The sequence below is a fragment of the Protopterus annectens genome, chromosome 6.part0 (genome assembly GCF_019279795.1).
Source record: "Protopterus annectens isolate FY-2018-M chromosome 6.part0, PAN1.0, whole genome shotgun sequence".
Taxonomy (NCBI): domain Eukaryota; kingdom Metazoa; phylum Chordata; order Ceratodontiformes; family Protopteridae; genus Protopterus; species Protopterus annectens.
The window spans coordinates 837,943,973-837,965,397 of NC_056737.1; the positions used below are offsets into that span (position 1 = coordinate 837,943,973).

Here is a 21,425-nt window from a genome sequence, read left to right on the forward strand (position 1 = left end):
GAGAATGAATGGATTGAACAGGCGATGGGAGAAAAACCGCTGGGCAGGTTTTGAGAAAGTAGAGAGGAGAAATGCTTCTAGAAATAGCCTGCATACACATACAGGTAACAAAACAAGAAGTTATGTACTCACCATAACATTCGATGTATGTAGTCCATCTCGCCTTACATTCTTACCCCTGGGGCTCCGACTCTACCATACTCTAGCTCAAAGTCTTCAACTAACTCATGACTAAGAGGTATCCCATCATGCAACAGGCCCATTCCCCAGATCTTGTTTGTTGCAAGCGTGCGCGCGCACACAGACACACACAGAGAAAAACAACCCCAACAGAAAGGACTACTGAGACCTAGAGACTATACCTCCAGGCCCTCAAGGAGGGGGGGTTAGTAAGAATGTTATGTAGTCCAATCTCGCCTTCATTCTTACCCCTGGGACAGCGTCCCTAGCACCTTGACCTTGGGTGGCTCAGTAAAAATACTCTTGAGCACTGTGGAACCAAAGGAAGATCTGCCTTTAGAGACCAGATCTAATTTGTAGTGACTAATAAAAGTATGAGGCAAAGCCCATGTTGTTGCAGCACAAATATCATCCATAGAGATCCTCGCCTGAAATGCAGTTGAGGTAGCCTCAGATCACACAGAATGAGCCTTCACCTTAAAGGGTAATTCTTTGCCACTGGAAGCATAAACAAATGAGATGCAATTGGCAAACCAGCGAGACAAGGTTACTTTAGAAACAGGAACCCCAAGTCTAGTGTCTGAAAACAAGACAAACAGTTGATCTGATTTCCTGAAATCTTTTGTCCTATGTAAATAGAAATACAATTGTTTATGAACGTCTAGCTGACAAAACTTAATTCTGCCTTGTTAGAAAAGTCAAGAAAAAACACAGGCAACTCAATGGATTGGTTGATATTGACAACAGAAGCAACCTTTGGAATAAAGGAAGGATTGGTTCTCAAGGAGACTCTGTCTTTGTGAAACACCAAATAAGGTGGCTTAATCGATAAAGCTTGGAGCTCAGAGACCCACCTAGATGAAGTTATGGCTACCAAGAATACTGTTTTCCATGACAAGAATTTAAGGTCACACACAGCTGCGGGCTCAAAGGGAGTCGAGGTGAGTTTCTGTAATACAAAATCGAGGTCCCATGGCATTACTGGATCAAAGACTGGAGGTCGGAGTAACATTGTCCCTTTCAGAAAGGCCCTACAAAGCCTATGAGCCATAAGGTTGGGCTCATTAGCAATGTGAAAGGTAGCAATTGCTGCCAGTTGCACTTTAATGGTTGCTGCAGCAGACCCCTGACTGAACAGTTGAGAAAGAAATTCTAATATTGCCGAAATGGGCGCTATATAAGTATCAATATGTCTTTCACGGGCCCAAATGGAGAATCTCTTCTACTTACTGGAATAAATCTTTCTGGTAAAAGGCTTGTGGGAAGAAGACAGAATGTGGACCACTTCTGGGGAAAAAAATCATGAAGCCTGACCAGGGACGGAACTGGAGCAGCCAAGCTGTCAACTTGAGGATCTGGATGGAGGGATGGAACTGACATACGAGTCAGCAGATCTAAATCTGGGTCCAGAATCCAGGGATCGTCTATTAGATAGGGTTGAAGGAAGGTGAACCAAATCTGAAGAGGCCAGTGTGGGGCAATCAGGATCATTTTGCTTCCCAAAGACCGTGCTTTCTGAATGACCTTTGATATCAGAGGAAACAGTGGAAAGGCATAGAGAAGACCAGACGGCCAATCGTGAACCAGAGCGTCTCTGGGGGGATAAGGGTGAAGTAGCTGCAGCATTTCGCATTGAGGGGACTGGCAAATAGATCGCAGCAAGGCTGACCCCATCTGCGGAACATCTTCTCCACAACATATTTGTTCAGGGACCACTCGTGAGGCATTAGGATAGCTCTACTCAGCCTATCAGCAATCACGTTGGACTTCCCCGGTATATGCATTGCAACTAGAAAGCGTTGGGAAGACACCGCCCACTGCCAAACTCAAAGTGCCTCTCTGCAAAGGGGGTATGATTTGGTTCCTCCCAGCTTGTTCAGATACCATACCACTGACATATTGTCTGAGTGGACTGCAATTGTCCCTAGAGGGGAGAAAGCTCTGAACTGCTTTCAATGCTAATAGCACTGCTCTCATCTCCAAGACACTGATATGCAAATGGGTCTCATGATCCTGCCACGTGCCTTGGACTGTACTGCCGAGATAATGCCACCCCCCCGCCCGATATGGGAGGCATCCGTGGTCACCGTGGCAACTGGAGAAAATGGGACAAAAGGCTTGCCCACGTTGAGATTGCTGGCTTGAAGCAACCAGCGCAGGTCCTGCATGCATGTGTCCGTAATCAGAATCCAATGCAAGAGTGGAAGATGCTGTAGTGACCACTGGGCGAAAAGCAGCCACTGAAAAACCCTCATGTGTAGTCTGGCAAGGGGAACTAGCATGATCGTGCCAGCCATTGTCCCTAATAACTTGAGGACCACTTTTGCCTTTACCTTCCTTCAATGGTAGTAAGGCGTAGACCTGGTGTTGTAGAGCCTGAATTTGCTCTTCTGGTAAGAAGGCCCTCATGAGCACCATATCTACTTCGGCGCCAATAAGAGACACGCTGCGAGGGCAACAAGGCAGATTTTTCACAATTTAGAGTAATTCCTAACCTTTGGCACAGTGTAATGGTGGCATCCCTGGTCTGTAACAGTAGATGCCTGGTGGTAGCAGAAAGGAGCCAGTCGTCCAGGTACGGAAACACTTGGAATCCCTCACGTCTCAAGTGAGCCATTACCACTGCCATGCATTTGGTGAACACCCTGGGGGCTGTGCTGAGACCAAAGGGCAGAGCGCGAAACTGAAAATTACTGGCTCACAGCTGGAAGCGTAGATGACTTCTCGATGCCCTGTCCCATCTTGACATGGTGGTAAGCATCTTTGAGGTCGATGGAGCACATCCACATATCTTTCCCTAACAGAGGGGGTATTGACTGTAAGGTGACTATGCGGAACTTGGACTTTTGTACATGTAGGTTCAATCAACTGAGATCCAAAATGGGTCTCAGGTCCCCTGTTCTTTTTGGCACCATAAAGAATCTGGAGTAAGTCCCTAATCCTACTTGGTCTGCGGGGACAGGCTGGGTGGCTCTCTTTGAAAGCAACTTTTTTTTCTATTAAAGTTGCGGAATCCCTGTGACTGGGTGGAACGTCTGGAATTCTCTTGGTTGGCAGGAGAGGAGAAGAGAAGGGAATATGATAACCTCTGGAAATTATCTTTAATACCCACTCGTCTTGGGTGAGGTCTTGCCATGCTTCTGGGAATAAAGAAATGTGACCCCCGACTGGCTTCAGAGACCACAGTCGCGCCTCCCTTCAGGAGTGCTGGTAGGGAGAACTGCAAAAGGAATCATGGTCCCCCTGGTTATGCGAGCCTCCTCTGCCTCTAGGGCGGTGTCTACCTGAATTTCCACCCCCTTCCCTGCCACTAGATAAGGTCTAGAAGGCATGGAAAAATGGACTCCGACGGCAGACAGGGTTTTTTCTTTCTGCTGGCACCCAGTGAGTGTGTCCTTCCCCTTGGTTCCAAATAACGATGAACCATCAAATGGGGCGATGATGAACGTAAACTTGAAGGCCTCCACGAAATTACACAGGCGCATCCAGGAGTGTCTCCTAAGAGCGACTCCAGAACCCGCTGCCCTGCTCGCTCCGACAGCTGCGTATGAGATCAGCCTCATGGAGGAGTTGGTAAGGAAATTTATGGTAGACACCTGTGCATTGACCTTCTGTGCCACGGCATCAGAAACGTTGCCCTATAGAGGATCTCCTAGCTCTTTTAAGAGATCTCTCTGGAGCCTTGTAAAATGCGTCAAGTAGTTCAGCGACCGCAGAGTAAAGGCCGCTGAGGTAAACGCATGCTTCCCATACCCGTCCATGGCCCGGGACTCCCTGTTAGGCGGATGGACGGTAGACGGACTCCCTGTTAGGCGGATGGACGGTAGACAAAGTTTCAGCAAGTTCCTTCTTGGTGGCTGCTGCCACCACCATGGCATCTACTGGAAGTCCTTTTGTCAGATATTACTTTGTCTGTGGGAGCGGACAAAAACTTATTGGGTATCCTAGGGACCGGTTCCATAGTGTCAGAAGTTTCCCACACCTTTCGACAGACTAGATCTAGTAGCTCATCGAAAGGGGGAGACCCCCAAGAGGCGGAAGGTTGAGACCCGAAAGCCTTCAGGAACACTGACTCCTCATCAGAAGGGGATTTGGAGGGCCAGCCACCTCTCTGCTTCAAGATCTCAAGGATATTTGAAAAAGAGATCTTCAGAAGACAACTTGGGGGACCCCTCTGACTCCTCAAGTTCGGTGTCAGAAGTGAGAGACTCATCCAGGGAGTCGACGTGATTCCTCTTACACAATCTCTTTCTGACAGGCTCCTCAGACAAAAACTCTAGGGAGATGTCAGAAAGTTGGGACCACTTAAGGAGGTATCCTGAGGCCTTGGGTCTCCGTTGTCCAGGGATAGAGGGAGATCTGAAACAGACACCGGTGCTGGAGGGGGCAGAGTGTCGGTGCCGTAGGATGCGGCTGACGATCTGGCCAGCATGCTCCTCATAACCTCGAAGGCTGATCCCCCACCGATGGCAGACTAACCATAGAGGATACGGTAGTAGCCCTCGGTGCTGAGGAGATGAGGTCTGAAGCAGATGTTGGGTCCAAGCTCACCCGAGCTGAAGCACCGACAGGAAGGCTCGAAACCAATGAAGATCAATCCGAGCCCTCCCCCTCGGGTCCGACCGGGGAACTGTGGTCCCTCGACTCCGTGGACGGAACAGATTGGGTCGGAGCAGAAATCAGAACCAAGAAGCTACTGGAACAGACATGACAGAACAGACAACTCTGCCTCAGAGGGCCGAGAAATGCTCGGAGGAGGAACAACAAACGAAGGGGGCCATGGTCTCCGGAGCAGACTGGGTCGGAGCCGAAATCAATTTGGCTAACACAGATGACTGAAACAGTTTCTTCACCACTCTATCAATGTCATCGGAAAGGGACCTGGAGGATATAGTTGGAGATCTGGATCTCCCTACAGAGGGAGAGTGACGTGAAGGAGAACCCAGTCGAACTGGAGACTGGCTCCAAACCAAAATATCCGTGACCGGGTCCGAAAGGCTGGGAGCCGATACGGACTTAGTCAATACACTTCCTTCTGTCGGCACAGAAGCCAATGGAGCCGAAGAAGGGGAAGCTGTTCTAGCAACTTCCTCTGGCAGCTACAAAGAAACAGATGGAGCCAGAGAGTGCTTATTAGCAGTCTTTTTGTCCTTTTTAGCTGGAGAGGATATGGCACTGGAAGACTTAGCCAAGTCTTCCTCGAAGGAGTGTTTAAGCAGTCCTTTCAGAATGAAAATGTTCTTCCTCTCCTGTGGCACGCGGGGACTGAAGAAATGACAAAATAAGCAGGACTCTTGGAGGTGAATAGCTCCCAAGCAGTGTACACACACATGGAGTGCCCATCAGTTAAAGACATTTTGTTGTTGCATTCAACACATTTTTTAAAGCCTGAAGGCCTGTGTTCCTTAGAATCCTTAGACATGCTGGATAAAGAGTACACACACACAGGGACAAGCTGCAAAAACAACACGTACACACAAAAGACCTAACTAAACCCTGCACGGGAAACCAGAGCCTCTAACTAAAACGGCCTAGTAACAGACGGGAACAAAAACCACAGGAGGGACTAGATCCTCTAATTTAAACAGGCCTAGCCTGGGGGAAACAAAGGCAGGATAACACCACTACCAGCAACAAAACACTAAAGCCAACAAGCAAACAGAAGCACAAAACAAGACCACACGGAAACAATGGAGAGGACTATATCCTCTAACTGAAACGGGCCTAGCCCGTGGGAAGAAAGGGAGTGAATGGGATACCAAAAACGGCCAACGAAAAGGCCACACAACCAGCAAGAGAGACGCAACACAGTAGCTATGAAAATAGTTTTTTTATGATCGACAAATAGCCAAAATTTTAGAAAAAAAAAATATACTTAGCCACAGCCAAAAGCAAGACCACGTCTGAGCTTAACGACTGGCAAATGAGATCTGGGGAATGGGCCTGTTGCATGATGGGATACCTCAGCCACAAGCCAATTGAAGACTTTGAGCTAGAGTATGGCAGAGTCGGAGCCGAGGCTCGGCTCTGAACCCAAGGGTAAGAATGAAGGCGAGATTGGACTACATAACATTAGACATTCAACATCTCATGACTGTAGTTCAGGGTGTATAGGGGTGTAACATTCATTCCCATTACCTGTAAATCCCTGGAAATATTAGAGAGACTCAAAATAAAGTATAAGAAAGAGAACCAGGCAAGCCTCTGCTGGCCAGTGGAAGCATTTCATGCTGGTCAGTGAAGCATTTCATTAGTGTTTTCCCATTCTTTGCTAAAACATGTGTGAGTTCTAAGTCTAAAACGAGAGAGAAAAGTATTCAAACTAAAACAGCAAACAACTCCACAGCACAATGTTAAGAGAACTGCAACAAATCAGAAACCATAAGCTGATTTTCCACAAGGGCTGCAGTTTTTCAATCACCACAAGGCTGACTTGCATGTTTTTCGAATTACCTGTAGCATTGGAGCTGCATCAAGAAAAGTGCTGCTATTCTGATGCTTTTTGGCAGAATCTACTAATTTCCAAAAAAAGGTGTGTGCAGTACCTCTGTGCAGTACTGAATGACATTTATGGTATAGAACAGTTATTACTTACTTTTGATGACCAACCAGACTGGTTCCCAGTATGAGTGGCCTATTTCCCGGGGAATCCCAAGGTGGTACTTATACTGATTAGGGGAATTCTGGCAAAGAAACTGAGGAATGTTTTGCTAATTTATGACGCAAGGCTGTTGCTACTTATAATCAAAATGGCCAATCTGAAAAATATCATTTAACTGTGTTAAAAGAAGAGAAAAAAAATAATAAATAATGCTTGCCTAAGTGAAACAGCAAGAACTGCAAATGTTAAGGACAGTGACTTAAGAGAACATAACAGCCTCATTACATGCAAGACGGGGAAATACAGTGGAATAAACTAAGTTTTACCAAAAAAAAATGAATTCAAAATAAATAAAACTACCTTCTTAGATATGATTCTGCTTCAGACTGTAAAATATTTCAGGCTATCAAATGACAGGTAAAACAGATTATATATTTGGAAATGATAGACTAATAATGGGAAGTCAAACTTCAGAACTGTAATATTTGATGTTCTTTTCTAAATGGAACCACTGTCACAGACAACTCGCAAATGAAAGGCTAGACTGTTCACTAGAGACTGCAACTTATGTGCATTTATTCAGTACATCTTAAAATGAAACAAATCAGTGTGCAAACTGCTTGTGTCATTTAATGTGAGAAACATAAATTTTCTAGTCTTCAAAATTCTCAACTCCAATAGCAGCAGCAACAGGTTGAAGATGTCAAGACAATCAACTTGTGTATATCTTCCATATTTTACCCCATAGAAGAAAATACAACTGTTTGCAAATCTCTGATAACTTAGGTGTACTACCATAATGTAATACCACTTGCCTCTTAAGAGGTCTGTTTTCTAAAGTGGAAGAAAGATTTTCAACATCCATTAAGTGCATGCACACCGTAGTCCCACACAAAATGCTGCGACTTAAAACACCAGATCCTCAGAGTAAATTATGGTCAACATAAAAGCTTAGACATCAAGGGAAATGCTACCAAACAGATAATTCAGAAAATAACATGCTGTATCAATTAGTAGAAAGGAAAGGATGGCTAATGTACACTTTCAGCTGCCTCTCTCAAATTAAGTTAGGCAAGCAAGCACACTTGGCATGCTTAGCAGCATGTTAATACAGATGCTAGATTATGGTCACATCCTTCCGCACAGTGAGCAAATTGGCATTTTACAAATAATGCACTCATTTATGTTTATACATATAAAAAAGGGACTTGACTATAAGCAAGATTTTTTTCAGACAATCAAGGCTATGAAGCCAAGTTTGATTGGTTAATTGCATAAGCCAATTTGTTTTTATATGTCCTACCTTTTGGTAAATCTGAATGACAGGTTTCTAAAATAAAATAAAAAATAAAATTTATTAGGGAAACAGAACAATGTCAGGTACACTTAAGATGATAAGCTGGGTAACTATGAAAATTAAACATGACAAAAAAAAACAATGAAATGATATAATGTGGTGCCGAGTAATGTACGTTACTTATAGGTGAACTAATGACTGTCCTAAGCAGGCTAGTCACAACTATTTAATTCTATTTAAGAATAGTAAAGGAACATTAGCTTATGCTAACCTATTAAGCCTCATCTTGGTTCTACAGTGCCCCAAAACCCTCTAAATCCTCTAAGCAGAAAGTTCAAACTTCGTAGACAAGAACAAAGTAAATTTTGTCACTGAAACATGGACAACAGTATATACAATGTACATTAAACTAAAAGTAAAGATGCAACTGTACAGTGTTTTTTTATGTATCAGCTGGCAAATTGATAAAGCAACTGTCAAGGGTGCAGCTTTGCCTAACAACCAACTATACAATATAATGGTCAACATGTAGGAGACTACATTAAACAACCATGTGGCACTTTTGCATATAGAGTTACATAATTTTGCACTACTTATACCAATTACTGTTTGAAATTTGCTTTGATGTGCTGCACATATTGTACAAGGACTTTACTAAACAGTGCAATATCATTTCCACACATTCTACTCTTTCATCAAATATACCTAGGAAATTTTCCAGATGGAAACATGCAAACAAACTCTGGGTTAACAATACAGCAGGGAAATTTACAGTACTGAACATGATGTCCTCAGCAAAGTTAACAACTTTACAAATTGTATGATTTACAGACGCATTTACTTCACTCAAGGCTATTACATACAGAGCTCAATGCAAAAAATACCTTCATTGTACATTTTTGCTTCCAGATTCTCATAACTAGATTTAAAACAATGCAATAAAGTTAGGCTTACCTCTTATATTCTACTTGTAAACTACAGGACTGCTAGGGACCATGAGATCATAGGAGTTTATTAGGCTATCAACTTGGAGGTAATTTCAAGCCTAGCCATTTCATCCCAATGTAGTACCATACACACACTAGTCAATAAACAGAATTGTACTTCGTAAAGACTGTAAATATCCAGGACAGTTGTGGGCACTATCCCCGGTAAGAATTTATGGTGCCCCATCCACTCGTCCAAATTCCTTTTGGACAGTGTCACAGAGGTGCTCTGTTCCACATGAATTGGTAGCCTATTCCAAAGATGTGGCAATCGCTGGGAGACAAATCTGTCCCTCCAGCATGTCCTATTCAAGTCACAGGCCATATTTAGGTCCTGGGAATGGGAAGTTCTAGTCCTCATTTGATTTATGGATGTGCAGCAAGTTCATTAGGTTTGGATTGCTCTGTAAGCCAGGCACAAGTCTCCCCTAAGTCGTCTATATGATACACCATACAGTGACAGGGACTTAGACGGTGTGTGCAAGGCACGTGCTGGAGTCCTTTAATAATCTTTGCTAGAAACCTCTGTGGTCTCTCCAACTGCTGCAGGTGCTTTGCATGGTACATGTCAAAATGGGTGTTGTACTCAATTATGGGTCTGATTAGTGACTAGTATAGAGGTGTTATAACCTCCTTTGCTCCAGAGGCGATGCCTTTACTAATCAAGTGTGCTGCAAAGAAAGCCTTCCTTACTACAGTAGACACATGCTGGTCAAAGTTAAGATCACAGTCAACTTGTAATCCCAGATCACTTACAACTTTGTATGTACTTAGGGTAATGTTGATTTGACAGTGTGAAAGGATAATGTTTTTGCTGAAGAGAATGATGATGCATTTCTTTGCACTCAGTTTGAGACTATGACTACGACAAGCCGCTGGTCTGGGAAAGACCCTCCTGAAGTATACTAACATTTGAGGATTCAATAATTGCACCTAGTTTGCAGTCATCTGCAAACTTGGTCAGCCACAACCCCTTAGTTTTGGTCTGAACTTCTAAGTACATACCAAACAGTAGGGGGCCCAGCACTGACCCTTGTGGCACCCCACTGGTGACAGGTCTGCTGGTTGATGTGGAGTCACCCACTTTGATAGTGTGTCTGGTTTGCGAGTCAGCTGGCAATAAGAAGTTATGTACTCACCATAACGTTCCATCTGAGTAGGTATCTTCATTTGTCTGCAACCTTTGGGATACGGATCCGATCTCGGATCCGAGCCGGCAACTTTTACCACAGCATAGATCCGAGCTCCTAGCTCCTCCCGTTACCCATAATCCCCTGCCAACCCTAACTGACCTCAGATCAAGTTTGCCCGATATAAGCATTGTTATAGTGCCCCGGAAGGGGCTTATCCAAGACAGATCCTATAGGTCAGGGGGAAGGAGGGGGAGATGGTTGCAGACAAATGAAGATACCTACCCAGATGGAACGTTATGGTAAGTACATAACTTCTTAATCTGAAGTAGGAACTTCATTTGTCAGCAACCTTTGGGACAGAGTCCCCAGCTACCTGAATCCTGGGTGGCCTTTATGGAAGAACATTCCGGAGCACTGCAGAGCCAAAGGACGCCCTACCTCTGGAGACAACATCCAGTTTGTAATGGCTGATAAAGGTATGAGATGAGGCCCAAGTGGCTGCGGAACAAATATCATCCAAGGGAACCCTAGATTTAAAAGCCGCCGAAGTAGCGACGGCCCTAGTAGAATGAGCTCGGACTCCCTGAGGTGCAGGCCTTCCCGAACTCTGATACGCTAAGAGGATACAACTTGCTATCCACCGTGATAGTGTAACTTTAGAAATTGACTTGCCTAAACTTGTTTTGGCAAAGGAGACAAACTGGTCAGATTGCCTATGACCAGCAGTTCGATGAATATAAAAACGTAATTGTCTGTGCACATCCAAGGAATGCAGTTTGTACTCTCCTTTGTTCTGATAATGGGGAAAGAACACGGGAAGATTAATAGATTGATTAATATTAGCTCCCGAAGACACCTTGGGCAGAAAGGACGGATTGATCCTGAGGTAAACTATCTGGATGACAGGTTAAATACGGCGGTTTAACACATAGCCTGAAGTTCAGAGACCCTTTTAGCTGAAGTAATGGCCACCAAGAAGGCAGTCTTCCAAGAGAGATATTTAAGATCAACCGTGGCCGCTGGCTCGAAAGGGGGGCTAGTCAAGGCTTGGAGAACCAAAGACAAATCCCATGGGGGTACTACCTCCATGACCGGAGGTCTGAGAAGGAAGGTACCCTTGAGGAAAGCTTTACAAAGCTTGGAAGTAATTACAGGGCCCGATTCATGCCCTACATGATAATGCGAAATCGCTGCCAGTTGTACCTTGACTGTAGAGCAGCTAGCCCCTTGATGAAAAAGGGTAGTTAAGAAATCTAAAACCGACGTGAGAGGTGCCGTGAAAGGATCCAAGTGATGGTGCTTCGCCCAGATGGAGAAACGTTTCCACTTGCTTCGGTAGACTCTTCTGGTGGAATGTTTATGTGCTGCTACTAGGATGGCTTTGGTGAGGAGATTCCGGGAGTCCTAATCAGGAGTGGAACTGGAGCAACCAAGCAGTCAGCTTGAGGTTGACCAGGTTGGGGGCCAGAAGACCCAGAGGGTGAGTAATGAGATCCGAGAAGGATCCAGAATCCATGGTGGATGAATTAGGTGAGACCACAGGTACAGGAAACCATGTATGATGAGGCCAGAATGGGGCAATGAGGATCATTTTGCTCCCCAGCCGACTGGCTTTCTGCAAGAGTTTCAGCATCATGGGCAAAGGAGGGTAAGTGTAAAGGAGACCAGGAGGCCAAGCATGTACTAGAGAGTCTGTCGGGGACTCCCCCTGAGGGGGGATTAGAGCGAAGTAACTGTTGCATTTGGTATTTGAAGGAGAGGCAAAAAGATTGCAATAGGGTTGCCCCCATTGGGCAAATATTTGTTTCGCTACTAGAGGATTGAGAGACCATTCGTACTGAGTCAGAATCAAACGACTGAGCCTGTCTGCTAGGATGTTGGACCGTCCCAGAATGTGCGTTGCAATAAGAAAGCGGTTGGTGGAAATCGCCCATTCCCACACTCTCATGGCCTCGCGACAAAGAGGATAAGACCTGGTTCCCCCCTGTTTGTTGATGTACCAGACAACTGACATGTTGTCCGTTTGTACTGCAATCGTCCCAATCGGAAGAAGGCTGTGAAGTTCCTGCAATGTCAAAAGCACTGCCCTCATCTCTAGGACATTGATATGCAAAGAGGCCTCTGTGTCGTTCCACATGCCTTGGACCATTCTGCCTGAATAGTGCCCCCCCACCCCAGGCAAGAGGTGTCCGTGGTCACTGTGGTGACGGGGAAGGCATCAAGAATGGTCGTCCCGTGTGTAGACTCTGGGACCGGAGCCACCACATGAGCGACCCTCTGCAAGCCCTGCTTAGGGGAATAGGATAGGACAGGGGGCTTGCGAGACAGGGACCATTGTACTTGGAGGGTCCACTGCAGAACCCTCATATTTAGGCGGGCTAGGGGCAGTAGAGGAATAGCTGCCGCCATGGACCCTAGAGCCCTCAGGATCAATTCCGCAGGTGGAGCAGGAAGTATGAGAATGGCCTGGACATGCAACCTCAGGTTCTGAAGTCGATCGGGAGTCAGGAAGGCAAGCATTATCCTGGAATCCAATCTCGCCCCTATGAAACCTATTACCTGTGTAGGGACTAGAGAGGATTTGGTCATGTTGATAGTCAAACCTAGACGTGGAGCAAGGTTGAGGAAATAATCCCTGCCTGAACAGAGCAGATGCCTTGTTGGGGCGATGAGGAGTCAGTCGTCCAGGAACAGAAAGACCTGAATTCCCTGAAGCCTCAGGTGGGCCGCTATGACCGCCAAGACTTTGGTGAACACCCTGGGGGCTGAGGTGAGACCGAAGGGAAGGGCCCTGAACTGAAAGTGACTGGCTCCCAGCCGGAAGCGGAGGAAAGTACAGTTTTGTACCTACCATAAATGTAGATGTTAGAGTGCTCCTACAGCTGCAGTCATAACAGATGGGTTATCCAGCCGTCAGGCGGGTCCTCGGTCGGCCGAATTCCAAAGTCTAAGTCCGGCGTCAGTTGTCGTCGCTTCTTCCCTGACGTCAGTGCGGCAGGGGTATAAAAGAGGCAGCAGACGCCATTTTCTTCAGTTTTTCTTGCCCCAGATACCAGGTGCCCCCAGAAGGAAGGCAAACATAATGTTATGCAAAAATGCAATGTTAATAAATCAAAAACAGTAGTTGCAAGCAAATACACCATAAAAGAATACCCCAAAAAGGTTATATGAAAAGTGTTTGTCATAAGGCCTGTCCTAAGAGGGGATGGAGGGAGGGAAACCTGGACTGCAGCTGTATGAGCACTCGAACATCTACATTTATGGTAGGTACAAAACTGTACTATGTTCATCGTGCATACAGCTGCAGTCATCACAGATGGGTAGAATCCCAAAGCTAAGTAAGGGTGGTAGGCACTAAGTGGAACTAGGAGCGGCTAGGATGCCCTGCAGGACTGCTGTGGCAAAGCCCGCTCTAGATTTTGAGTATAGTGGAAGGTGATAGTGCTTGGAGAAAGTGTGCATTGAACTCCAGGTGGCTGCTTCCAAAATGTCCTTGGTAGGGACCCCCCCTGAGGAAGGCTGCAGAGGTAGCTGTGGCTCTGGTGGAGTGGGATCTGATGCATGCAGGCACAGTTTTTCCATGAAATGAGTAACAAAAGCATATGCAGTGGGCTATCCATTTTGAAATTGTCTGTTTGGCAATAGCCTTTCCCTGAGCACCTACAGCATAGGACACAGAGTTGCTCAGATTTTCTGAATGGCTTTGTTCTGTCCAAGTAGTAACAAAGTTGTCTGTGAATGTCCAAGGAATGTAGTAGTCTTTCCCCTTTGTTTTGTGGATTAGGATAAAAGGTAGGTAAGTGGACAGTCTGATTCAAATCTACACTGGATACTACCTTTGGCATAAAGGTAGGATTGGTTCGTAAGGAAACTCCGTCCTGATGGAAAATAATGAATGGTTGCACAGCCATGAGGGCCTGTAGCTCAGAAACCCTGCATGCTGAGGTGATAGCCAGAAGAAAGGCTGTTTTCCATGACAAGTACTGTAACTCTGTTGAAGAAAGTACAGTTTTGTACCTACCATAAATGTAGATGTTCGAGTGCTAATACAGCTGCAGACATAACAGATGGGTTCTCCTGCCGTCAGGCGGGTCCTCGGTTGGCCGAAATCCAAAGTCTAGGTCCGGCGTCGGTTGTCGTCGCTTCTTCCCTGACGTCAGTGCGACAGGGGTATAAAGGATCCAGCAGACGCCATTTTCTTCAGTTCTTCTTGCCCCAGATGTCAGGTGCCCCCAGAAGGGAGGCAATACATAAATTTGTGTAATACAGCAAAGCAATATAATCAAAATACAGTAGTTGCAAGCAAATACACCATAAATGAATACCCCAATCAGGTTGTATGAGGAGGTGTTAGCCAATAGGCCTGTCCCAAGAGGGGAAGGAGGGAGGGAAACCTGGACTGCAGCTGTATTAGCACTCGAACATCTACATTTATGGTAGGTACAAAACTGTACTATGTTCATCGTGCATACAGCTGCAGTCATAACAGATGGGTAGAATCCCAAAGCTAAGAAAGGGGTGGTAGGCACTAGGTGGAACTAGGAGGAGCCAGGATGCCCTGCAAGACTGCAGTGGCAAAGCCTGCTCTAGTTTTGGAGTATAATGGTAGGTGGTAGTGCTTGGAAAAGGTATGCACAGAACTCCAAGTGGCTGCTTCCAAAATATCTTTGATAGGAACTCCTCTGAGGAAAGCTGCAGAGGTAGCTGTGTGGCCCTTGTGGAGTGAGATCTGATGCCTGTAGGTACAGTTTTGCCATGAAAAGAAAAGCAAAAGCGTATGCAGTGGGCTATCCATTTTGAGATTGTCTGTTTTGAAATAGGCTTTCCTTGAGCTCCTATAGCATAGGACACAAAGAGCTGTTCTGATTTTCTGAAAGGCTTTGTTCTGTCCAAATAATAATGCAGTTGTCTGTGGATGTCCAAGGAATGTAGTAATCTCTCCCCTTTGTTTTGAGGATTAGGATAAAAGGTAGGTAAGTGCATGGCCCGATTCAAAGCTACCCTGGATACCACTTTTGGCATAAAGGACGGACTGGTTCGTAAGGAAACTCTGTTCTGATGGAAGATGATAAAAGGCTGCACAGCCATGAGAGCTTGTAGTTCTGAAACTCTACGAGCTGAGGTAATAGCCAGAAGGAAAGCTGATTTCCAGGACAAATATTGCAAATCTGATGAGGCAGCTGTCTCAAAGGGAGGCAAGGTCAGTTTTTCCAGAATGAAATTGAGATCCCAAGCAGGTATTGGCTGTTTCCTTGGGGGTTTTAGATTCTTAACCCCTCTGAGGAACTGTCTTAAGAGAGGGTGAGAGAATAAGGGTGGATCAGTGTTGTATTCTGCAGAAATGGCTGAGGCATGGATTTTGATGGAGGAGAATGAAAGTCCACTGCTTAGCAGCTCAGCTAGATACTGTAGTATTTGAGGTAAATTCAGTTTTCCAGGATCCTGGCCCTTTTTCTCATTCCAGACACAAAACCGTTTCCATTTTGCAGAGTAAGCTTTTCTAGTTGACGGCCTTCTGGCCTCCAAAATGACATCCTGCACCTCCTTGGAGAGTAGGGTCTGCTGTGATGCTAAGGAATCTTCCATGCGGCTAGATTGAGTGTTTTAGCTGGCTGTGAAGAGTTTTGAAGCTGTGCTGAGTCAGGAGAAGAGGCATTAGAGGCAGGGTCCATGGTGGGGAATGCGTCAGGCTCCTCAGGAGTGGGTACCAGTGTTGTCTTGGCCAGTCTGGAGCAATGAGAATCATCTTTGGTCCGTCTGCTCTGGTTTTCAATGGAACTTTGGGCAGCAGGGGGAAGAGGTGGGAAGGCATAAACTGTCATTGATGTCCAAATGAAAGAGAGAGCGTCCACTCTCCAGGCCTTTGGATGGAAAATCCTTGAGCAGAATTTTGTCAATTGGTGATTTTTGTGGGAGGCAAAGAGATCTATGTCTGGCCTTCCCCATGCTTGGATTATCTCTGTAAAAGCTTTTGGATGCAACTTCTATTTGTGTGGAGCTGTCATATTTCTGCTTAGGTTGTTTGCCAGCGTGTTTTCCTTGCCTGGCAAGTACTGTGCTTGTAGTTCGATTTGTAAGTCCATGGCCATGTTCCAAAGTGACATAGCCAGTCTGCAGAGGGGGTATATGAATGTGTTCCTCCCTGTTTGTTTATGTACCACATAACTGTGGTGTTGTCTGTTCTCATCAATAGTTGACCTGGTTGCAGAAGGTCTTTGAAAGCTATAATAGCATTTATTACTGCTAGCATTTCCTTTTGATTGATGTGAAGGTGCTTCTCTTTTTGGGTCCATTTTCCCTGAATGCACTGATCCGTCATGTGTGCTTCCCAGGTGTAGTCTGAGGCGTCTGTTGTGATGATTTGAGTTGCTTAAGGTACACCGAAAGGAAGACCTGTGTTTCTTTGGCAAGCTTGAGCCCACCACATAAATTCCTTTTGAAGGCATGGAATGAGTGGTATAATTGCTTCCAAGCTGTGGCTGTGTTGAGACCATAAGTTTTTTAGGTACCATTGAAGTTTCCTCATATGCAGCTTTGCACATGGGATTAGTAGGATGCAAGATGCCATGAATCCCAGAGCCTGCAGGACTTTCCTTGCAGTTAAGCCTGGTGTTAAGTTGCCATTTTTCTGAAGTATTGAGACAGTTGCCCTTGCTTGTCTGGCGTGAGGTAGGCCATCTGGGTGGTTATATCCAAGCTGGCACCAAGGAAAATGATTTGTTGAGAGGGTATTAGTTTTGATTTCTTTTTGTTGACTGTGTATCCCAGGAAGTTCAACAGTTTTATTACAAACGCCAGGTGCTGCAGTATGTCCTTGCTGTCCGCTTGGATCAGGCAGTCGTCCAGATATGGGTAGATTTGTATCCCTTGTAGTCTGCAGAAGGCGATTACTGATGCCAGGCATTTCGTAAACACTCTGGGTGCAGCAGATAAGCCAAAGGGCAATTCAGAGAATTGGTAATGGGTTGAACCTGCAAGAAATCTGAGGTATCTTCCGCAATCTTGTCTGATAGGGACATGCAGGTATGCCTCCTTGAGGTCCAATGTTACCAGCCAAGACTCATTGCCCAGCATGGGAAGAAGCTGCTGTAATGTGAGCATCTTGAATTTTGGCACCTGTAGGTATGTGTTTAGGATGGATAGGTCTAAGATAGGTCTCCAATCTTTGTCTTTCCTTGGTACCAGGTATAGTCTGGAATAAAACCCTTGACCTTGTTCTTTTGCAGGTACCTCTTGAATTGCTTTCATGTCCATGAGAGCTGAAATTTGTTTTTGTGCCTCTGCCCTTTGACTTTATGGCAGGTTTGGCATGCCTCTCAATTTTGGAAGGGTGTGAAACTGGAACCTGTAGCCTCTGTCTATAATGTCCAGAATCCATTTGTCTCTTGTAACAATATGCCAATTTTTTGAGAATAATGTCAGTTTTCCGCCCAAAGGTGTTGCCATTAAAGCTTTGCTTGGCAGGTGTAGGGGGAAGTCATTGTGTCTGTTTTCTAAAAGACTGTGATCTGTCTTCTCCACCTCTTGGGGTTGGTGCTTGCCACTATCTGGCTCTGAAGGATCCTTGAGGTTGCCCTCTACCCCTTGGACGCCTGTATCTGCCCCTTTGAGGTCTGTCCGTGGCTGGAAAGAACCAATTTTTTGAAGGCCAGTTTCTGCTGAAACGTGGAGGCTGTACCTGCAGGAAATCTTTCACTGTTTGCATTGATTTCGCTTTTTCCTCCATTTTCTTTAGCACCTCCTCAGCTTTAACACCAAAGAATACTTATTTTTGAAGAGGTGCATCTAATAATTTAGCTTTGACAAGATCTGGTAAGGTTTGCTCCTTGAGCCAAGCATGCCTACGTATAACAGACCCCGTAACAGCAGCTCTACATGAGGCCTCTAAAGCATCAAAACCACACTGCAAGGTATGTTTACCCACTTGTTCTGCACCATGCAACAAATCCTGCAACTCTTTTAAATCTGGTTGTTCTGGTTGTGTCATCTTGCTTTTCAGCTGAGATATCAAAAACTGTTGATACTTTAACATATGGAACTGACAGTTTAATGCCCTCATGGTTAAAGTGGCCGAGGTGTACACCTTTTCCCCCACCTTTCTAAAGCTCTGGAATCTCTCTCTGAAGGTAATGGGTTTTTAGCAGTAGAGGCCTTAATTCCCTTGGGACCCTGTGAAATAGTTTCTGGGTCAGCAGTATGGCTTTTGTATAGGAACTGGTGAGAATCAGGAACCCGGTAATACCTGTCTGGTTTAAAGGAGCTGGAGGCAAAGAATCAGGATTAAGGCTGGCTTCTGTGTACACATCATCCAATATATCTAAAACAGGAGGGATAGCCAGAGGCCTATGCTGGGGGAGCAGAAGAAATTCACTGAGCCTTTTCTTGGAATCTGAGTAATCTTGGCCTTCCCAGTGAAAGTGTTCCCTCAATGTATGCAGGGTTTCCCCCAAAAGAGAAGTCCTCAGGGGGGGAGACCGAGGGAATAGACTCCTCTGCATCAGAATCTTCGAAGGGAGAATAGGCATAATCCTGGTCCTCAGAAAGTTCTGAGGTTATAGAAGCTTGATCTGAAGAAGGGTAGTCTTCCTCTAATCTGGGCCTTTTGTCAGAGGGGGGTTGAGAACCCCCTGATAAGAGTAATCAAATCCTCAGCCATTTTAAGCATCTGGTTTTTTAGGCATCGTGCCCTGAGAGGGGGTCTGAGGAACCTGTTTTTTGGTTTTCATGGCTGTTTTGGATTTAGTGAAGGCTTTAATAGAGAAGGAGGAAGGCCTGAAGACCCCTTGAGAAATGGCAGGCCTGTCTGAATTCTGAGTTTCCCCGCCAGGACTGGCATCTGAATCTGTAGTAGGAATGGGGGCCGAGGAGCCTGCGACCTCGGGTACTGAAGACACCAGTAATGCATTTTCTTCGGTACTCAGGGGCTGCGTCGGCGCTTCGCTGAGTACTGGAGAACAGGTAGTCGGCCTTAGTGTGGTTTCAGTAGGTGGTGCTGACCTCGTATGTCGGTCCTTACCCTTGCGTTTTTTGCTCAAAACTGGAGTCGGAGTATCCGACGACATAATATAATTACATTTTTTGCCAAAAAAGTGAAGGGCGAACTCCGCCCAACGCTTAATAGTGCGTTTGTTGAATCTAGCACAAAAATGGCAGGCCGAGACGTTGTGGTCTGGGCCTAAGCAAGGTATACAGAAAGAGTGGAAATCCTTATGCGGTATTTGCTTCCCCACATGAAATGCAATTATTAACTTTGACATCGGTCTGAGGCAAGAAAAGTTTCCCCAACAGGGTACTTAGCTTTCAAGAAGACTTCGGCTGAAATACTTTCATAAATCTCTGGAGCTGGCCGACCGGCACTTGCGAACTGCTTCTGCTTCGGGCGGCAAGAAAGACTGAAGAAAATGGCGTTGGCTGCCTCTTTTATACCCCTGCCGCACTGACGTCAGGGAAGAAGCGATGACAACCGACGCCGGACCTAGACTTTGGAATTCGGCCGACCGAGGACCCGCCTGACGGCAGGATAACCCATCTGTTATGACTGCAGCTGTATGCATGATGAACATCCTCCTGGAGCGTCTGTCCACTAGGATGTGGTAGTACGCATCCTTGAGGTCTATCGAGCACATCCAATCGTTCTCCCGTAATAGGGGGAGAATAGACTGTAAGGTGAACATTCGGAACTTTTCTTTGGGTACTGCCAGGTTCAGCAGAGAGAGAGAGAGATCGAGAATGGATCTCAAGTCCCCCGTCTTTTTTGGCACCAGAAAGAACCTGGAGTAAAACCCCGATCCGAACTGATCTGGGGGGGGCGGGTTGGATGGCTCTTTTTTGCAAAAGCTGCTGAATTTCTGTAGCAGCTGCCTCCCTTTGATTGGGTGGTACGTCGGGGAGGCTTTTGGTTTTGGGGGTTACAATAAAAGGAATTTGGTAACCTCTGGATATGATGCGAAGCACCCAGCGATCTGTTATGGACTCCTACATTGTTAGGTGCTTCGAAAGATGCTCCCTGACTGCCTCCAGAGTGGAGCAGCCGGGCAACCCCTCAGGGGTTCTGTGTGGGCCTCTCAGAGAAGGGTTCTCTGGACCCAAAGTTTCTGGGACCCCCTCTGCCTCTTGGGCAGCGTCCACCCTGTCCTCCTCTGCCACGAGAGGACTGGTTGTCCGGAGCAGACTGGGACTGATGTGATTTTCGGAACCACATCTTCTGACCCTTTTGGTTCTTAGAAAAGGACCTCTGGGGCGCAGAGAAGCACGGCAGACGTCTTCCCGTCTTTCTCGCTCTGGACTAAAGTGTCGAACGGTTTTGCCAAAGAGTGCAGAACCATCAAAGAGGGCATTCACAAATGACGCCTTAAAGGGTTCCAAGAAGTCACAGTGCCGGAGCCAGGCCTGACGCCAGATTACCAGGCCAGCTCCGCCAGCTCTAGCGGCTCCTTCAGTGGCGTGTGACAAGAGCCGCATAGAGGTGTTGGAAACTGAACGTAGAGTAGACATTCAGGAGGAGTACAGTTGCTTGTCTCCTTCCGACATGGACTCTGGGGGGGATGCAGCGTATTCTTTTATTAGATCCCGCTGCATCTGGATAACGTGTGCCATATAGTTCAGCTCTCTCATGGAGAAGGTTGTTGAACTAAAGACCCGCTTCCCCAGGTGGTCCATCACTCGAGAGTCCTTACTCGGAGGGTGGACCGCAGAGCTCTCCTGAGCCAGCTCTCTCTTGGTGGCTGCCTCCACCAACATGGCATTCACGGGGGGACCTCTGCTCCACTGGGTTCTTTCAGCAGGGGGACTCAGGATCCTATCCGGGCGCTTGGGGACTGGCTCTACAGTGTCCGGCTCCTTCCAAGCCCTGGTGGAAATAAGGTCCACCAGGGGGTCGGGGGGAGGGGACACCCATGAGGTAGATGGCCCTGCTTCGAACGCCTCTAGGAATACGGACTCATCGGATGAAGCCTTGGGGGAAGACCACCCTCCCCTAATCCTGAGCATTTCCATGATGTCTCCAAAGGAGACATCCTCAGGGGGTGACCTTGGGGAGCCTTCCCCTTCATCTAAGTCCGTATCTTCGGTAAGGGACTCGGGGGAGTCCATGTGCCTCCTCCTACACTTGGCTTTGTCTGTCTGAGGAAGACTCACCAGCAATATCACGTTCCAAAGGAACACTCAGATGCTGAAGCAGGCTGTCCCGAAGTCCGGGTGATGGGAGCCCGGACCAGCTGAGAGGGAGT

The 21,425-nt window shown here is 46.4% G+C and overlaps 1 protein-coding gene across 1 annotated transcript in view; it reads right to left on the reverse strand.

The window, feature by feature from the left end:
* Window positions 1-21,425, reverse strand: part of MARK3 (microtubule affinity regulating kinase 3) — a gene marked incomplete in the record, with an annotated part of 2,430,063 nt that overhangs the window by 113,628 nt on the left and 2,295,010 nt on the right. Inside the window, 1 exon segment of the mRNA XM_044074521.1 lies at window positions 8,085-8,111. Within this exon segment, the coding sequence (XP_043930456.1) occupies window positions 8,085-8,111 (27 nt within the window).